Source organism: Ornithorhynchus anatinus, chromosome 1 (genome assembly GCF_004115215.2).
Source record: "Ornithorhynchus anatinus isolate Pmale09 chromosome 1, mOrnAna1.pri.v4, whole genome shotgun sequence".
Classification (NCBI taxonomy): Eukaryota; Metazoa; Chordata; class Mammalia; order Monotremata; family Ornithorhynchidae; genus Ornithorhynchus; species Ornithorhynchus anatinus.
Window position 1 is genome coordinate 41,228,027 of NC_041728.1, and position 19,587 is coordinate 41,247,613.

At 48.1% G+C, this 19,587-nt stretch overlaps 1 protein-coding gene across 4 annotated transcripts in view; it reads left to right on the forward strand.

Annotated features, from left to right (window-relative positions):
• ADCK1 (aarF domain containing kinase 1) overlaps window positions 1–19,587 on the forward strand; it is a 133,927-nt gene that overhangs the window by 63,797 nt on the left and 50,543 nt on the right. For all 4 annotated transcript variants that reach the window (XM_029075247.1, XM_029075269.1, XM_029075274.1 and 1 more), the window contains one exon: window positions 18,911–19,069. In XM_029075247.1, the coding sequence (XP_028931080.1) occupies window positions 18,911–19,069 (159 nt within the window). The remainder of the gene's footprint in view (window positions 1–18,910; window positions 19,070–19,587) is intronic.

Genomic DNA, 19,587 nt, shown 5'->3' on the forward strand with positions numbered 1-19,587 from the left:
GAAGAGCAGGGAGCAAGTGCTTGATGCTGTGAGATTTGGGAGGAGGGGGGTCATTTTTCCTCTTTTCTGCCCAGAACAATCTTCCCTGCCTTCCCCGTGGCTATCGATAAAAAACACATTTATATTAAAAATATAATGAAGAATAAAAAACCATTTTTTTCCAATAATGCAGGACATAAAAAGGAGATTTTTATCAATTATGAGAAAGATTTTGGCCATAAAAAGGTAATTTAAAGAGTCGGAGATGGATGGCAAGAGGCATTAACGTCAGCCAGAACAAATGGGCTTGCATTAGTCGATTGGGAGGAGTGTCTGAGGCGGTGGCAGGGGTAGGGTCTGCCAGGGGTAGGCTGCCTTCCTCAGCTCAGTGGGAGAACAAGTGAGCGGCCTTCGTCTAGTTGGTGGATCTTCCGCAGGGCAGACCAGGGGCACGGGGGAGGGTCGCTGGAGCCGACCGGACAGCCCCGCTCCGCTGCCTCCCCGTCTCCTGCCCATCCCCAACCTACAATCCTCATCCGACCTCTCGGGGAGACCCTTCATCTCCATCAGGCTCTGGCTCTCTTCAGTGGGCAGAGACCGGGAGGCCCACGTGGGCCAGGACTGTGTCCGATCTGACTGACTCATCTCTACCCCAACACTTAGTACAGTGCCTGACACCCAGTAAGCTCTTAATAAGTACCATTAGAAAATAAAAAGGTGGCGGAGTCGGGATCAGAACCTAGGTCTCCTGACTCCCAATCCCACCTTCTGTCCACTAGGCCACGCTGCTTCTCAAGTTGACGGCTGATTCCTGAGCTAGCAGGGCCTTTGTGCTGCTCCTTTCACCCCACTGTTAGGATGCCTGATCTTCAGGATTTGCCAGAGGCTCCCCAGGGCAGCAGAAGGCTCAGGAGCCGGGCTTGCAGCTGGAAAATCTGACCTGCTCTTTGTCGGTCAGTCGCTCGGGCTAACATCAGGGAAGCAGAGTTGGACCCTGCGGGGGGCCAAGCTGTCACGGTTCAAGGCTCCAGAAATGTTACCCCCGGCTAGGATGGCTCTCTCCCACAAGGGGAGGGCTGCTCCATGCAGATTCTAATCACAAGAGGAATTTTCCACCAGAAAATTCCCTTTCCTCATCTGCAAATGGCAGGGGAAGATTTGACTGAAATGGATCAGTTAATCAGTCATCAGGCACTATACTAAGCCCTTGGGAGAATTGGTAGACACATTACCTGCCTGCACAGATCTTACAGTCTAGAGGGCAAGATAGACATTAATATAACTAAATGAATTAGTAAATAAATTACGGATATATACATAAGTGTCTTGGGCTGAGGGAGGGGTAAATAAAGGGTGCAAATCCAAGTACAAGGGAAGGGAATGGGAGAAGAGGAAATGAGAGCCGATTCAGGGAAGGGTTCAAAACCTGTTGTCCCTTCGTAGACTGTGAGCCCCACTTCGGACCTGATGATCTTTTATCTACTGCAGCACTTAGTACAGTGCTTGGCACATAGTAAGCACTTAACAAATACTGCAATTATAATTATAATTATAAATACTAATAAGATCATTGCAGACCGGGAATGTTTCTACCAACCTTGTTTTATTTGAACTCTCGCAAGTGCTTAGTACAGTCCTCTGCACACAAGAAGTGCTTAATCAATCAGTCAATCGGTGGTATTTATATACTATGAACAGAGCACTGTGTTAGGCTCCCAAAAGGTTGATTGATTACACTGTGGGCAAGGAGCGCTTCTACCAACTCTGTTATATTGTACTCTCCCGAGCACCGAGTATAGTGCTCTGCACACAGGAAGCAATCGATTGATTCATATTAAAAAGTATGTCCAAAATACTCTTTGCCATGTTTCAGTGAACTATCAGAGGTGCTGAGCAGGCACATCCAGATTCGTCTCCCTTCCTCTTTTCCTCCCTCCATCTCCTTCTGCCGCCTCAGGCGTTGCGCCGGGCATGGGAAGAAAAATCTGTTCCATCCAGGGAAACCAGGAGGTCTTTCCACGGTTCTCTCCATCACCTCACAAGCCTTCCTTCCCAGAACAAACCCTCCGCTCCCTGCCACCCCCCGGCCTCCCCGCCCCTCCCTTGTTCCCCCGGCCTGGCGGCCGCAAAACAAGCAGAGACCCTAAGTGCAGTTGATTGATGTTAACCGTTGGAACGATAATGTTGAATCTGTAAAGTGCTAATCTATTTTTTATGTTGATTATGAATAGGCCAGCTGTGCCTACTTTCCTATTCATAGAGTTGCACGAGCAAGCCCATTTCACAGGCTGGGCTCGCATGGTGATTTACATGTGAGCAGACGCCGCTTAAAGGAGAGTAAATCAACAAAGTTACGCTGCTGAAATGGAACGCTGGCAGCCGTCCAAATCAGGGAGTGGCGGGAGGTGGTGAGGGGTCGGGGAAGGATGATGGAGCAGATAGAAAACAGGGGGGAGGGAAAGTAGAAGAGAGGCAGAAGGAAAGAGAGAAAGGGGAGACAGGGCTGGGATTAAGGGAAGAGGGCAAACAGATGTGTGGTGGAGGAGAAAGCGAATTGGAAGAGTAAAGGAGAAAGTAGAGCAAAACGTACCTTCTCCTGCAGAGTGAATCTGAGTTCTCGATGCGTTTTCTTCTCTGATCCAAGGCTCCCTTCCCAAGCATCATTCCACTGGGCCTCTCACACCATTCCCCACTGACCCCTATCTGAAACTCTACTACCTCCTTCCACCCTCCATTCCCACAGCCTCTCCTGAGGTATTCGCTACTTATGACCCCAAAACTGACCCATCCTCTCCTTGTGTCCACCTCTTTCCAGCCCCTTGTGCGCGTGTGTCCACCCCGCCTGCAACATACACATGCACTCACTCTCCAAGAACGAGGCAAAGCTGGAGACCCTATTCTGGCCAGGTTTTACTCCCCACAATCCCCCGGGGCCCTAGACCAGCAGGCCCGTGGACAGAAAACTAAAAATGCCATCACTCAACCTCAGATAGGTCTCAGAGCCATACAGATTTCGCTTCCTTCAATCAGGCCATCTCCAAAAGAAAGCCTCCCTCCCCCCTACCCCCCTGCGTGTTTTTGTCTTCCCACCCCCTCTTCCTCCAAACCCTCTCCTGCCAGGTATCCTCTTTCCCTTTGCTAGTCTCTTGGTAGCTGTGGGAAGGTGCCTGGAAATAACTCAGTGGGAGTCCCCTCAGGTGTCTCTGTGTGGATGGGAGGGCATTCCCTGGGGGCCCAGCAGTGACTGGAGATTGCAGGAAAGATAAATGAGCTGGATTCACCCCCTTCTCACTTCAGGCCTAGGGCTTTGGTGCAGTTGGGGCTCTTGGGTGAACCAGAGAAGATCTGTTGGGTTCACTCCCTCCGTGACTCCTCTAAACTGTAAGGTCACTGTGGGCAGGGAGTGTGTCCGTTATATTGTTATTATTGTACTCTTTCAATCGCTTAGTACAGTGCTCTGTTCCCAGTAAACACTCAATAAAGATGATTGGTTGATTGTTTGGTTGGCCGTAGCCGAATCCCTGCCATGCAGTAGGTCTCTGACAGAGGGGAGAGATGAGTTTGGGTGAAATGGGGTGGAATGAGCTTTCCATATGGGGAAAAGGCAAGGGCAATGGGTCAGAATCAGGAGAGAGTGCAGCAGTCCATGAGGTGGCTAACTTGACTGGACATGGTTGTGGCAGGGGGAGCCGGAAGCCAGAGACCAAGAGGTTCCGTTTTACACCGGAGGGGGTGGGGAGCCTTTCCGAGCTTTGGAGGAGAGGAATGAAGTCATCCTGTTGGTGTCTCGGAGGGATGACTCTTGTGGGTAGTAGAGATCGACGAAAGAGACGTGTAAGATTGCCTTGTCACTGTCATCACTTGGGCCAGAGATGCGGCCCTGTTTTTGACTCTCCCTCTTGGGGTGGGACATTTTCTGACAGAGAAATAGGATCTGATTCTCCTTAATCCAGTTTTCTTTTCCAGCCCTCTCTTCATCCCCATTCCCACCCCTTCTCCCCTCTGGCCTTCCTCCCCTCCTCCTCTCCTCTCTTCCTTTTTCCTCTCCCAGGAGTAAGGGGAATATTAATTAATAACTGTTTTGGATGTACTTTGCCAGATAAATTGGAATACATATTTAAGTAATATTTCCCACCCAGCTCCCAAATAACCCCAACCCTCCCTGTCCCCCCACAGCCATAGAACGTTAAGGGGTGGCGCCATCCCCATCACACCCCCCATTGCTTCCGGGAACAGATAATCCCAGCATGTTGCCACAGCGAGGGGGAAGCAACCCTCCCCTTGTGTCCCCGGCTTCCCGCCCTGTGACTCGGAGGATCTGGGGGAGAGGGTGGAGCTGAGTGGGGGAAGGAACCCAGCCCCCTGTCTGCCTCCCCTAGAGGGGCCTTGGCAGTAATGACAAGGTGACCGAGTCATTCCCCCAGCACAATAGGGGAGGAGTGGAGGAAATGACAGGAAGATCCTGGTTCCTTTCTGCCTATAGACCAGGAAGAAGCAATGGCAATGACATCATCTTTCTTCCCACTAGCCTTACCTTTGAATAACAATAGTAATAATAATTGATAGTAATGACATTTGTTAAGCATTTACTATGTGTCAAGCACTGTTCTAAGTACTGGGGTAGATACAAGCTAATCAGGTTGGACACAATCCCTGTCCCACATGGGGTTTACAGTCTTAATCCCCATTTTACAGATGAGGGAACTGAGTGCCAGAGAAGTGAAGTGATTCGCTCAAGGTCACGCAGCAGACGAGTGGTGGAGACGGGATTAGAACCCAGCACTTAGAACAGTGCTTTGCACATAGTAAGTGCTTAACAAATGCCATCATCACTTTCAACTCAGGTCCTTCTGACTCTCAGGCCCGTGCTCTATCCACTAGATCATGCTGCTTCCCTAAAGAAGGAAAGCAAGCCACTAAGGAATAAAGGAAAACCACAATAATAATAGTGATGGTACATGTCAAGAGCTTACTGTGCCAAGCACTGTTCTAAGCTCTGGAGCCCTGTTCTAAATGCTGATTATGGCTCAGGGCCAAAGGGATATAGCCATAGATACAGGAAAGTGAGAGGAGAGTTCATCGCCTTGCTGGACTTTTATTTCCCAGGGGTCTTTTCCTGGGGATCACCCTGGGAGAGGGAGGGAGTGGGGATAGTTGGGCGGGTTTCCATTTCAGATTCTCTGGAGACTCTGGGCTTTAGATTTAACTCCTTACCTGGCCTCCTTCAGCTGGGCCTTAGTGACCCTGACTGCCTTCAATACCATTTGGTGTCTCGAGAATTAACCTCTGTAGAAGACTAGAGTATTCTTTCAGGATTGGTTTCTCTTCACTTTCTGGGAGCAGAAGCAGGTCATTCTGATAATAATGATGATAATAATTGGGATACTTGTTGAGGGCTTACTTTGAGCCGAACACTGTGCTAGGTCCTGGGATAAATATAAGTACAGTCAGATCAGACACCATCCCTGCCCCATAGGAGGTTCACAGTCTAAGGAAGAAGGAGAACAAATTTAGTCCTCATTTTACAGGTGAGGAGACTGAGGCTCAGAGAAGGTAGAGACTGGCCCGAGGTCACATAGCGAGCTAGTGGCAGAGCCAGGACTAGAACCCAGGTGTCCTGTGCTCTGCCCACTAGACCACGCTGCTTCTCTTCCTGCCCGTTCTCTAGATGGATAAATGGAGGCACAGAGAGGTCCGAAGACTCACCCGGCAAGACACCTGGTGAATTGAGGTGGGGATGGTCCCAAACCCCCGACTTGAGATTCCCCATGCCTTCCTCGGCCCTGCAGAGCTGCTGGCATTAGGAAGAGACCCCTCCTGCGGCTGGGGGCGGGGGGGCGGGGGGTGGAGCTCTGGGGAGAGTGGGGAAAGACCTTCCCACCAGGCTGGCGGATTGGGAAGTTTGCCCCCAGGTAGGGAAGCAGCATTCATTCAGTAGTATTTATTGAGTGCTTACTATGTGCAGAGCACTGTACTAAGCATTCAACAGCAGAGACAATCCCTGCCCAATGACGGGCTCACAGTCTAAACAGGTATGGCTTAGTGGATAGAGCACGGGCCGGGGAGTCAGAAGGACCAGGGTTCTAATCCCATTTCTGTCACCTGTCTGCCATATGACCTTGGGCAAGTCGCTTCACTTTTCTGTTCCTCAGTTACCTCATCTGTAAAATGGGATTGAGACTGTGAGCCCCATGAGGGGCAGGGACTGTGTCCAACCTGATTTGCTTGTATCCATCCCAGGGCTTAATATAGTACCTGGCACATGGTAAACACTTAACACATGCTACAATTATTATTATTATTATCTTGCCAGAGCAGCGAGCATCGGCCGGCGATCCGAGCGTGTGCTCCCATGGGCGGAACCTGGCAGAGGAAGAGATGGGATGCAGTGTAGGGGAGGGCGCTATGGGTCAGCTTGCAAACAGCCGCTCCAATTTTCCATTTATTTAAGAAAACCTTCAGCACACCTAAACAAATGACAACGCTTGGGTAATTTTCCCGTAATCAGGAACCGGTGGGCCGAAGGAGAGCTATAACTTCCAACAGACAGAGCCATTCCTGCAAATCAGATATTTAATTAACATTGTAATGAAAAGCTTCCTTCGGGTCCCAGGCCTTTTTTTCTCCATGGTACCTCATTCGGCTCAGGTTCTCCCTTGCTGGGGTCTGGGGAAGGCGGGGTCTTCTGTGGCTTGGATGTTGTTGAGGTGAGTGCCCAGGACTCATTAAAGAGAGTTTAGGACATAATACAATTGATCAGGGAGTCTGGCCAGAATCATAATGTTTTTGTTAAGCGCTTACTATGTGCCAAGCACTGTTCTAAGCACTGGGGTAGACACAGGGGAATCAGGTTGTCCCACGTGGGGCTCACAGTCTTAATCCCCATTTTACAGATGAGGGAACTGAGGCCCGGAGAAGTGAAGTGACTCGCCCACAGTCACACAGCTGACAAGTGGCAGAGCCGGAATTCGAACCCACGACCTTTGACTTCAAAGCCCGTGCTCTTTCCACTGATCCACACTGCTTGACCTCAGGGCTTGGAAAGATCCTCAGAATCAGACAGGCTCATTTCCCTGACCAAGTTCTAGCTAGGGAATTATTATTATTATTGACATCATCATCATTATAAATAATACTATAATAAATTATAACAATATACAATAAACACCGTATATAATGAATAATATTATTTATAATAATAAATTTATTTATAATCATATTTGTTAAGTGCTTACTATATGCCAAGCACTGGGTTAGATACAAAATATTCAAGTCAGACATAGTCCATGTCTCCCATGGGGCTCACAATTTAGACAGAAGGGAGAACAGGTATTTAATCCCTACTTTACAGATGAATTAAGTGAGGTCTGGAGAAGTGAAGTAACTTGCCCAAGGTCACACAGCAGGCAAGTGGCGGAGCCGGAATTAGGATCCAGGTGGTCTGATTCCCAGGCGGGGAGTGTTTCTGCTAAGGCATGTTGCTTTCTGGTTCCCTATCATTCATTCATTCAGCCGTATTTATTGAGCACTTACTGTAAGCTCGTTGCATCTGTTTGTTGTTATATTGTTCTTTCTCAAACACTTAGTACAGTACTTTGCACACAGTAAGCGCTCAATAAATATGATATGAATGAATGGATGCTCCCTTGCAGCCCCAGGGTAAGTGACCCTTAACATTGGGCATAGCTTGTTATCACAGAAGCTGCCACTAGGGTGCTTCAGCTATGGTTTTTTTTTTAAATGGCATTTATTAAATACTTACCAGTGTGTCAGGCACTGTAATAAGCACTGAGGTAGATACAAGCTAATCAGATTGGACAAAGTCTCTGTCCCATGTGGGGCTCACAGTCTTATTCCCCATTTTACAGAGAAGGTAACCGAAGCTCAGAGAAGTGAAGTGACTTGCCCAAGGTTACACAGCAAATCAATGGCAGAGCTGGGATTAGAACCCATGTCCATCCTACTCCCAGGCCAGTGCTCTGTCCACTAAGCCACACTGCTGGTTCCCACAGGGCAGCTGGTAGAGCCCCCTCCAGGCTACGCCGCCAGACCCCTCGATTAGGTTCCAGTACACTGACTGGCACTTCGCAAATGTAGCAATAATAATTATTAATAAAAAGCAGATAAATACTCAGCACTGACGGCCAGCCTTGGGAGCCATCGATCAGGCCTGTCATTCATTAGCCTGGAGTGGGGTGGGGGGAAGAAGGGTGGGGGGAGCAAGGGATGCCCAATCAGATCTCTCCAGCTTAACCTAGCCCTTCTGTAAATTGTGGGCTGCCGCTGCTGACATTTGATGAATTGTTCTTCATAATCCAGTGCTGGCTGTCATAAATCTAATCTTTCAACTTTCCCCATCTTAATAACTCCTCCAGCAACCAGAGGTGACATTTTTGTTTCGGGACTAGAAGCACAAATAGCCGGAGTAGGAGAGAAGATACACGATAGATGAAAGTCTGGATTGGGATTCCCTCGCCAAGCTTGGGCCCTTTCTTGGTTTTAGTTATTGGGAGTTTCAGTGGTCTTTTTTTTTTAAATGGTATTGGTTATGTGTCAAACCCTGTTCTAAGCACTGGATTAGATTCAAGTGAATTAGGTTGGACACAGTACCTGACCCGCATGGGACTCACAGTGTAAGTAAGAGGGAGAACACATGAAAGCACCTGCATTTCACTTGTTACTAAAGGAGCAACGGTAATCTAAGACTGAATGTATTGATCCTATAGCCAGTGGGGAATCAGTCCTGTAGCCTTGTCTGAAAAAGATCCTGAGCTAAAGGCTTGACCAAAAAGATACTAATTGATACCCCTATGCGGGTTGGGTATTTGCAGTCTCAGTGTCCAGAAACCCCTCCAGGGACCTCTGGTCCTGACATGGAAGGTTAAATTAGACTATTCAGGACCTACTTCCTCGTAGATTCTACTGATCTGCTTTGGACCTCAAGGACTGATTCCATCGTAGACTTGACATAATATCGGATATCAGGCAAGTGATTTGCCTTCTCCTGGGGCCTTTGTTTGCCCTCCCAAACCAGGGGGATTGGTCATGCCCTTCCCCGAGCCTGAGGACTTCCTTGGAAGGAAGACTGTGACTCTCACCCTGCCCTGGAAACACTAAGGGGAGGCGGGGGCTGACGTGGCAGTAGGACTCCATGCCAGCCCCATCATCCCCCTGCAGGGAATCCAGTGGTGGTCCTGAAAGATTAAGGAAAAGAGGGCAACTTTTCCTTGTGCTCTGGATCACCATCCCATTATTATTATTATTAGTAATAATAATAATGATGGTATTTGTTAAGCACTTACTTTGTGCCAAGCACTGTTCTAAGCGCTGGGGTAGATGCAAGGTAATAAGATTGTCCCACATGTCCCAATTAGCTTGTATCTGCTCCAATGCTTAGAACGGTGTCTGGCACATAGTAGTGCTTAACAAATACCATAAAAAAAAGCCTACCCGGTAGTACCACCAGGAAAACCCACCTTAAAGACAGATTCTAATAATAATTATGGTATTTGTTAAACACTTGCTCTGTGTCAAGCACAGTTCTAAGTGCTGGTATAGATACAAGTTAGTCAGATCGGACACAGTCCCCGACCCACAGGGTGTTCACAATCTAAGCCTACCAATTGGTATTACACTCTCCCAAGCACATCAGATGGTGCTTTGCACACAGAAAGCACTCAAAAACTGATGTTGATGATGATGACAAGTAGGAGAGAAAACAGGAATTGGATCCCTATTTTATAGATGAGGAAACTGAGACCCACCGAAGTAAAGTGCAACATGGCCTAGTGGATTGAGCACGGACACCTGGGAGTCAGAAGGATCTGGGTTCTAGTTCTGACCCTACCACATGTCTGCTGTGTGACCTTGGGTGAGTCACTTCACTTCTCTGGGCCTCACTTACCTCATCTGTAAAATGGGGATGAAGACTGTGAGCACCATTTGGGATATGGACTCTGTCCAACCTGATTACTTTGTACCTACCCCAATGCTTACAATAGTCTGTGGCACTTAGTAAGTGCTTAATAAATACCATTAAAAAAATTGTGGTTTGCCCAAGGTCACACAGGAGGCAAGTAGCAGAGCTGTGATTAGAACCAGGTCCTCTGATTCCCAGGCTTGTGCTCTTTCCACTAGACCACACTGCTTCTAGTGTAATGGTGATTTGCCAATTGAAGGGCATGTAGCCTTAATGATGCTGACAACTTGTCTGTGGCTGGTAGAGAAGCGGTGTGGCCTAGTGGATAGAGTACAGGCCTGGGAGTCAGATGGACCTGAGTTCTAATCCCATTCCATCAGTTGTCTGCAGTCTGCACCTGCTTTCTCTCTTGGGCCTGACAGGCCTTGTAGGTTTGAGAGAAGCAATAGATGTAACAAACCCAACAAGAAAACCAGGTTGGACACAGTCCCTGTCCTAAGAGGGCTCACAGTCTCAATCCCCACTTTACAGATGAGGTAATTGAGGCACAGAAAAGTGAAGTGAATTGACCAAGGCCACACAGCAGACAAGTGGCGGAGCCAGGATTAGAACCCAGGTCTTTATGACTCCCAGGCCCGCTCTCTATTCACTAGATCACTCTGCTTACCTAAGGAAACTCGAGCTGGGGCTGAAAAAAGTGACTTTGAGGAGAGCAGAGGTAACCCAAACTTTAACTTCCTCTCCCTTCGGCTCCCAGGTTCTGAGGCAACAGCTGGATGGATCCATAATGTCTAAGTCCGATGGGGGAGTTGGAGGACATGGCTCATCTTGGCTCCTTCCAGCAGCAGCAGCAGCAGCAGCAGCAGCGGACTGAGAGTTGTCTGCGGCTGGCAGCTGGAGCAGAGCCGGGAGGGAGGAGAGCTCAGTCGGTAGGCCCGCTCGGGATTATGGGAACCAGATGTTGTTTGCCGAGACCTGCGTGAGGCCGATTCCCTATGGAGAAGCCGCTGCCACTGGGAGAAGCAAACAGTTTACTCAAGCGCTGGAATCTCACTGGGACGGGTGCTGTGTGCACCTGCCAGGCTTGAACTCTGCCCCAGGTTAATACCGAGCCCCTTTCTTCTGAGGCAGAGTTGGCCCACCTCTTTCACCCCCCGACCTTCCAGGCTGTAGCTGAGGCAGGGGGGACTCGTTGCCCACAGGTTCAGCTTCCCACAGTTCGAGTGGGGTCTGGAATATTGGACCGAGCTTCGGATCTGATGATCCTCAAGGATATTTGTACCCACATCCCACCCCTTTGTAACACTCAAAAACCCAGGCTTCCCCAAGCTCCTCACGGAAATGGCCTCCCCGACCTGCAGGTTGGAAGCAGTCGTACCCTCCCAAGCCGGCCAACACTGGAAATTACATGTGGTGGAGCATACTGGCACTGGCAGCTCCCAAATTTAACTTATCTGGGCCTCAGCTTCCTCATCTGTAAAATAGGAATTCAATTCCAGTTCTCCCTGTCCTTTAGACTGAGAGCCCCGTGTGGGACAGGAACTGACTGATGATCTGATTATCCTGTACCCTCCCCAGTGCTTGACACATAATAAGCGCTTAACTAAAGCCACGGCGATGATGATGGTGATGATTAAACTCCGCCTGTCCATCTCTGGATCCGGATGTCCATCATGTGGGTCAGGAAAGCTTTGCCCTTTCCTCTGTAGCCTCAGTTGCCCTTGAGAGCAGCCCGGCTATTGGCTGTTCTTGGAATTCCTCTTCCCAGCAGGCCCCTGGCTTTCAGCCTAGCTCCTCTTCGTTTTCAGCAGATGATGGTTGGACTCTTGGTGCTTTGGGGATTTGGAATTTGGGAAAATGAAGTTGTAAACCTTTTTTATTTTTTTAATGGGGTTTGTTAAGTGGTTACCCTGTTCCGGGCACTGTACACTGTATGCTGGGGTAGATACAAGCTAATCAGGTTGGACAAAGTCCGTGTCCTACCTGAGGCTCACAGTCTTAATTTTCCATATTTCACATGAGGTAACTGAGGCACAGAGAAGTTGAATAACTTGCCCAATGTTTCACAGCAGACAAGTGGTGGAGCCAGGATTATAACCCTGGCTCTTCCAACTCCTAGGCCCATGCTCTTTCCACTAGGCCATGCTCCTTCAAAATAAGCTTCTGAAGCAGAATCCCCCAGGTGGCAAGCTGAATGCACCAGAGGATGACTGCATTTTCCTCACCCCAGATCCCACGAGATCCCATGACCTTGAGGTGAAACTTGTGGAAAGTCAAATGGTGCTCAGAGCCTGTCTACCCATTGCACTTTTTCCTAAAGAGTAAGCTTCATTGATGTTGTTGCCTGCTGAACAGACACATGGAGAGCCACACATTTGCTCTCTAATCTTTGACGTTTTTCTGCTTTTTAAAAAAAAAATAGTCGGGGGGAGAGAAATTTTTTTTTCCTATTATTTTTCTTTCTGTAGACAGGTCCATCAATAGGTTTGAATCATGGACCAGTGGTAATTAAAAAACACATAACGAGTCATTTCAAAACTCAGTTGTTTTACTTAATTGATTTTGCCGCCAGGATTGAAAGAGGGGAGAAATGGAAAAGAAAGATCAACCAAAAAGCGAGGCAAGTTTCTGGTGAATGACTGGAGGCGGCTGAGGACTCTGTTTGAATTTAATTGCTGAAAATGCTGCAGTTTGTTGCTGGTGATAGTTTCTGCCAAAGAGGCTGAACCGTGGGGATGGGGAGGTGGGATGGAGGATGGGGGAGACATTCTTTCTAGCTGCATGGGGGAAAAATCTGCTCCTGGAACCTGGGGCTCCATTTTTTGCTGTCCATCGGGATATAGAATTTTCCCTGAACTCCTGACTCAAAGTTCTGTTTAGAGATACTTTATTCATATTAAATTAGTGGCAGCAGCTCCAGTCTTTAATTACCATTCTATAAAGGTAATTCCAAAATTGCACCAGCAGTAAATTATTTGTGCACTTGTGAAAGGGTAGTTTTGAGCTGTGCTCTTCCTGGAAGTGAGAGGAGTGAGGAGAACTAAGAAGAGCCAGGCTGAGGGTGGGTGGGAATGGCATTAATTTCTTGCACCTGGTTCAGCTGACCCCCATCCCTCTGGCTCTCTATCCTCTCCCACGTCCATCTCCTCTTCCATTTCGGTTTCAGTGCTGACTCTTTTGACTCCGGCAGCCTCACTGTCATTCTAGACTGTTAAGTCATCCTCTAGATTATAAGCTCGTTGAGGGCAGGGAACATGTCTGTTTATTGTTATAGTGTTCTCTCCCAAGTGCTTAGTACAGTGCTCTGCACACAGTAAGTGCTCAATAAATAGACTGAATGAATGAATGTTAAAGCGGGTGCCGATCCTCTCCTGAGACTAGGCTGTGGGGCCCCCAATCATTCATTCAGTCGTATTTGTAGAGCGCTTACTATGTGTAGAGCATGCACTTAGCGTGGCTTAGTGGAAAAATCCCAGGCTTGGGAGTCAGAGGTCGTGGGTTCTAATCCCAGCTCTGCAACTTGTCAGCTGTGTGATTTTGGGCAAGTCACTTAACTTCTCTGTGCCTCTGTTACCTCATCTGTAAAATGGGGATTAAGACTGTGAGCCTCATGTGGGAAAACTTAATTACCCTGTATCTACCCCAGTGCTTAGAATACTGCTTGGCACATAGTAAGTGCTTAACAAATACCACAATTATTATTGTTATTAATATTATTATTAAGCGCTTGAGAGAGTATAATACAACTGAATTAACAGGCCCCCGACAGTGTGACATTTGGGAAGAGCTGTGCTTTGGGTTAATTCCTAGTCAGTTTCTCCCCATGCGACATCCTAAGCTGTAGCTAATGTTGGCAGAGAAAGACCTTTCCTCACCCCCCAACTAAAATGGACCAAAATGGCAGCTCACCTTGTTGTTTGCCCAATTTGAGGGGAGAGTGCAGAACTCGGCAGGTTTGTTATTATGTGTGGCAAACACTGTTCTAAACGCTGGGGTAGATATAAGTTAATTAGTTCAGATATAGTCTCTGCCCCACATAAGGTTCAACCATCTAAGTAGGAGGGAAAACAGGTATCGAATCTCCATTTTACAGTTGAGGGAAGTGAGGCACAGAGAATTGAAGTGACTTGTCCTAGGCTACACAGCAAGCTACACAGCAAGCAGTTGGCAGGGCTGGGATTAGAACCTAGGTCCGCTGACTCCCAGGACTCTTCTCTTTCCACTAGGCCAAGCTGCTTCTCCAAGGTTTGTAACTTTCAGATCTTCCTCGGGTCTTTGGGCTGGGAGAGGGAGATAGTGGTTGGAATGGCAAGTGTATCTGGGGCAGAGGCCAGTGAGATAGCGTAGCATTCCACCAGAAATGGGGGTGAAGCGATAGGGTGGAGCCTAGAGGGGGTCAGGGCAGAGAATGAGAAGGAGTGGGGGAAAGGAAAGACAGTGGGGAGGTAAATGTCGGGGGGAAATGGTTGAGAGAGAGAAAAGAGGAATGTAAAATGAAGAAAAATAAGTGGCATGGGTACAGGAGAGGTAGGGGAAAATGGGGAGGGAGAGGAAAAAACGCAAAGGCCTGGGAATCAGAAAACCTAGACTCTAGTCCTTGCTATATAACTTGGGTAAATTACTGAACACCCCTGTGTCTCAGTTTCCTCATATGTAAAATGGAGGTAAAATGCATATCCTCTCTCCCTCTTAGACTGTGAGCCCTATATGGGTCTTGTATTTGCTTCATTGGTCAGCACAGTGGGTGGCACATAGTAAGTGCTTAATAAATATCTGTTATTATTAGCATTACTGAGAGCAGAGAGATAGGATCTGAACTACCTCCTCTTCCACACCACTGCTGGTGCTGATCATGCTACCTGTCATCTTCGCCTTCTGTGGCCTCTGGCATTTTGCCCTAGGTGATGCCCACCTGAGATAGGTAGATCTGGGGAGCTGTGGCTCTGTCGCCTCTATCAAATGGGCCTAGTCAAGCCACGGTTGGCAGTGTGTGATGCAACCAGATCAATCACCTCACCCCATCTTATTTTACTTCAATAATCTCCTACTCTGCTCCTTTAGTGCCAGCTTACTCACTGTGCCCCGATCTCATCTCTCTCTCCGCCAACCCCTTTCCTACATCCTCCCTTATCTGGGATACCCTTCCCACTCCATATATACCAGCCCATCACTCTCTCCACCTTCAAAGCATTATTAGGGTCATATCTTCTCCAAGAGGCCTTCCCCAGTTAAACCCTCTTTGTTCCCTAGCTAGCTCTGACTTCCACATCATTTACGCACTTAGATCTGTGACCTTTGGACATTTGCTGTTCATCCCCACCCAACACTTGTGTACATATCTTTAAATCATATATTATTATTTATTTATATTAATGTTGGTTCCCCCCTCTAAACTGTAAGCTTGTTATGGGTAGGGAACATGTCTGCTAATTCTAATAATTAGTATTTTCCCAAGTGCTTAGTATAGTGCTGTACACATAGTAAGCACTCAATTAATACCATTGATTGATTTGCTTGGTTGGTACCCCAAACCATGGCCCCCAAACCTATTCAGATCCATTGGTAGTCCTGCCCTGCTATCATGCCCTTGCCCGGAGAACTCTGACCAGTTACCCAAAGCTAAAGTTGGCTACCACCCAATGCCTGAAACCTGACCATTCTACCCACTGTGGCACATCCAGTGACCATTTTTTTAAAAATGGTATTTGTGAAGCACTTTCTATGAGCCAGACACTGTACTAAGCACTGGGGTAGATGCAAGCTAATCAGGTTGGACACAGTCCCTGTCCCATATGGGACTCACAGCCTTAATCTCCATTTTGCAGATGAGGCAACCGAGGCCCAGAGAAGGGAAGTGACTTGCCCAACGGAAAAGTGACGGAGCCAGGATTAGAACCCAGGTTCTTCTGACTCCCAGGCTTGGGCTCTCTCCACTAAGGCCATGCTGCTTCTCATTGTGGAAGAGGATGGATGAAGAGGAGGAATGGGCACACCTAAGCTTTGCCAGCTGTGAAAGATCAGGGCCCTCAGGAAGGTCTGGGCATGCCCCTGCTACTCCCAGGAATCCGGGGAGGCACAGTGCAAATCTTGGAGGGGAGACCCAGGTTGGCTTGCATAGGGAAGATGAGACGCATCCCTCTAGAATCCCAGGCCACTTTTGTGGCTGAAAGGAACACGCCAACAGCAAATAGAGAGAGGGCCTGAGGGAGGGAAAAGAGGGGCCAGGAAAGCCAGCCAAGCCCTTAGAACATTGCTGTGCACACAATAAATGTTCAGTAAATACAACTGATGTAGATTTAGGCATTTATCAGAAAATGTGCCACGTGGGCCTGGTGGGAAGGGGTTTATCTCAACCGCTGGTATCTCAATTCCCAGTGACCTGCCCCTGGAGCTGGGCCTCTAGTCTGTGGTGAGTTGACAACTGGGAGGAAATTTAGCACAAGTCACCAAAATGATGAAGAAAGTGATTGTTGTGGGGTGGGAACATGTCTACCAACTCTGTTGTATCGTACTCCCCCGGGCACTTAGTACAGTGCTCTGCACACAGTAAGCGCTCAATAAGGAATGTGGTCTGGTGGATAGAGCATAGGTCTGGGAGTCAGAGGACCTGGGTTCTATTCCTGGCTCGGCCATTTGTTTGCTGTGTGGGCTTGATTCACTTCTCAGGGCCTCAGTTACTGCATAAGTAAAACAGGGCATATAGTAAGTCCTTAACAAATACCATTAAAAAATAAAACTACCTTTAATTAACTGATTGAATAATATTTAAGTGACTTGTCCAAGGTCACACAGCAGACAAGTAGTGGAGGCAGGATTAGAACTCAGGATTTCTGACTCCTAAGCTCTTGCTCTTTGAAGCTGCGTGGCTTAGTAGAAAGAGCACGGGCTTGGGAGTCAGAGGTAGTGGGTTTTCATCCCGGCTCCGCCACTTGTCAGCTGTGTGACTTTGGGCAAGTCAGTTAACTTCATTTAACTCTGTGCCTCAGTTACCTCATCTGTAAAATGGGGATTAAGACTGTAAGCCCCACGTGAGACAGCCTTATAATTTTGTATCTCCCACAGCTCTTAGAACAGTGCTTGGCACATAGTAAGCACTTAACAAATACCATTATTATTATTATTATTATTCTACCAGGCTATCCTAAAGGTGGGTGTTATGTGCCAGGTTGATTCTCACAATGGTTTACAAGAAGGAAGTAGGGATAGAGAGGGACTTTACTCAACACTTCTCAGATGGAATTATTGGAGCCCAGAGCTGGAAAATGACTTGCCCGAGGACATCTGGATGAAATGGGGCCCATCTGACTTGCAGCTCAGCACTCTTGATCTGGCTCTTCCCTCCAATCAAGCTTCTGTTCCCTTCACTACACAGAAAGTACCCTCTCAAAGGTCACCAATATTCTCCTTCTTGCCAAATCTAAAGACGTCTACTCCATCCTAATCCTCCTCAGCCTCTCAACTGCCTTTGAACCTATCGACCCCCCTTTTTCTACTAGAAAAGCTTCACTTTTCTTAGCTTCACTGTCACCATCCTCTGCTGGTTCTCTTCCTAGGGGCAGGGCCACTCATTCTCAGTCTTTTTTGGGGCTCCTCATCTGCCTCCCACCCCTTAGGTGTAGGAGACCCTCAAGACTCAGTTCTGGGTCCCCTTCTGTTCTCCCTCTACACCCACTCCCTTGGAGAACTCATTCAGTCCCATGGCTTCCAATATCACCTCTATGAGTATGATTCCCAAATCTACGTCTCCAGCCCTGATCTCTCTTCTTCTCTTCAGTCTCGCATTCCCTCCTGCCTTCCGGATGCCTCTACTTGGATGTCCTGCTGACACCTCAAACTTAACATAAGCAAAACAGAATTTCTTGTCTTCTCACCCAAACCCTCTCCTCCCCGTTACTTTCCCATCACTGTAGACAGCACCATCATCACCTCTGTGTCTCACGTGCCCATACCCTTTGCATTATCCTTGACTCCTCGCTTTCATTCAACCCACATATTCAATCTGTCACTAAATCCTGTCAGTTCTACCTTCCTAACATTGCTAAAATCCACCCTTTCCTCTCCATCCAAACGGCTACCACTTTAATCCACTTCAATCCTTATTCTGCTTTGATTACCATATCAGCCTCCTTGCTGATTTCCAACTCCTGTCTCTCCCCACTCCAGTCCGTACTTCATTCTGCTAAGTGGCTCATTTTTCCACAGAACGGTTCAGTCCACGTTTCCCCACTCCTCAGGAACCTCCAGTGGTTGCTCATCCACTTCCACATCAAACAGAAACCCTTACAATCAGGTTTAAAACACTCAATCACCCTGTCCCCTCCTACCTCACTTCTCTGCTTTCCAAATAAAGCTCAGCCCACACACTTTGATCCTCTAATGCCAATGTATTCACCGTTCCTCAATCTCGTCTCTCTCGGTGCCGACGTCTTGCCCATGTCCTGCCTCTGTCCTGGAATTCTCTCTCTCTTAATATGTGACAGATGATCCCTCTCCCCACCTACAGAACTTATTAAAAGCACATCTCCTCCAAGTGGCCTTCCCCGACTAAGCCCTGATTTCCTCTTCTCCCACATCCTTCTGTGTCACCCTTGCACTTGGATTTGCTCCCTTTATTCACCTCTCAGCCCCACAGCACTTATGTACATATCCATAATTTATTTATTTCTATAAATGTCTGTCTCCCCCTCTAGGCTATAAGCTTGCCGAGTGCAGGGAATATGTCTACCGACTGTTATATTGTACTCTCCCAAGTACCTGATAAAATGCCCTGCACATAGTAAGCACTCAGTAAAGATGGTTTGATTGATTGATTGAGTATAATGGCTCTCCTAGGATCTGATCAGGCCCTAGTGTCTGGACTTGGGGATACCATCTCAGGGCCATTGCAGGGAAATGGCTGTTGTTCTCCCAGGTCCCGGGACTAAGCAACTCAACAACTCAGGCACTGAGCCAGAAGCCATTCTCTGATTTCCCTTCCCTCCTTCTCTCTCTCTCTCTCTCTCTCCTTGACAGATCAGCGACCTGTTTTTGAGCTTTGAGGACACTCCCCTGGGGGCGGCCTCCTTGGCCCAGGTCCACAAGGCCGTGCTGCATGACGGGACCACGGTGGCTGTGAAGGTCCAGCACCCCAAAGTGCAGTCTCAGAGCTCCAAGGACATTCTGCTGATGGAGGTGAGAGTCCTCCTCAGGCTGGGGCAGGGCAGCTTCCATCGGTCGGTTGGTCGGTTGGAGGGGAAAAAAGAAAAGGAGGAGGAAGTCAAATGGCAGGCCTAGTGGAAAGAGCATGGGCCTGGGAGTCAGAGGACTGGGTTCTAATCCCTGCTCCTCCACTTGTCTGGTACATGTCCTTGGGCAAGTCACTTCACTTCTTTCTGCCTCAGTTCCCACATCTGCAAAATGGGGATGCAGTGGAGTTACTTAGACTGTGAGCTCCACACATTAGCTGAAGAAGTGTGGCCTAGCAGCGTGGCTAGTAGAGTGTGGCCTAGTGGATAGAGCACGGGCCTGTGAGTCACGAGGACCTGGGTTCTAGTCCTGGCTCCGTCACTTGTCTGCTGTGTGACCTTGGTCAAATCACTTAACTTCTTTGTGCTTCAGATTCCTCATCGTAAAATGGGGATTAAGAATGTGAGCCCCATGTGGGACAGGGACTGCGTCCAACCTGATTAGTTTGTTTTTACCCCGGTGCT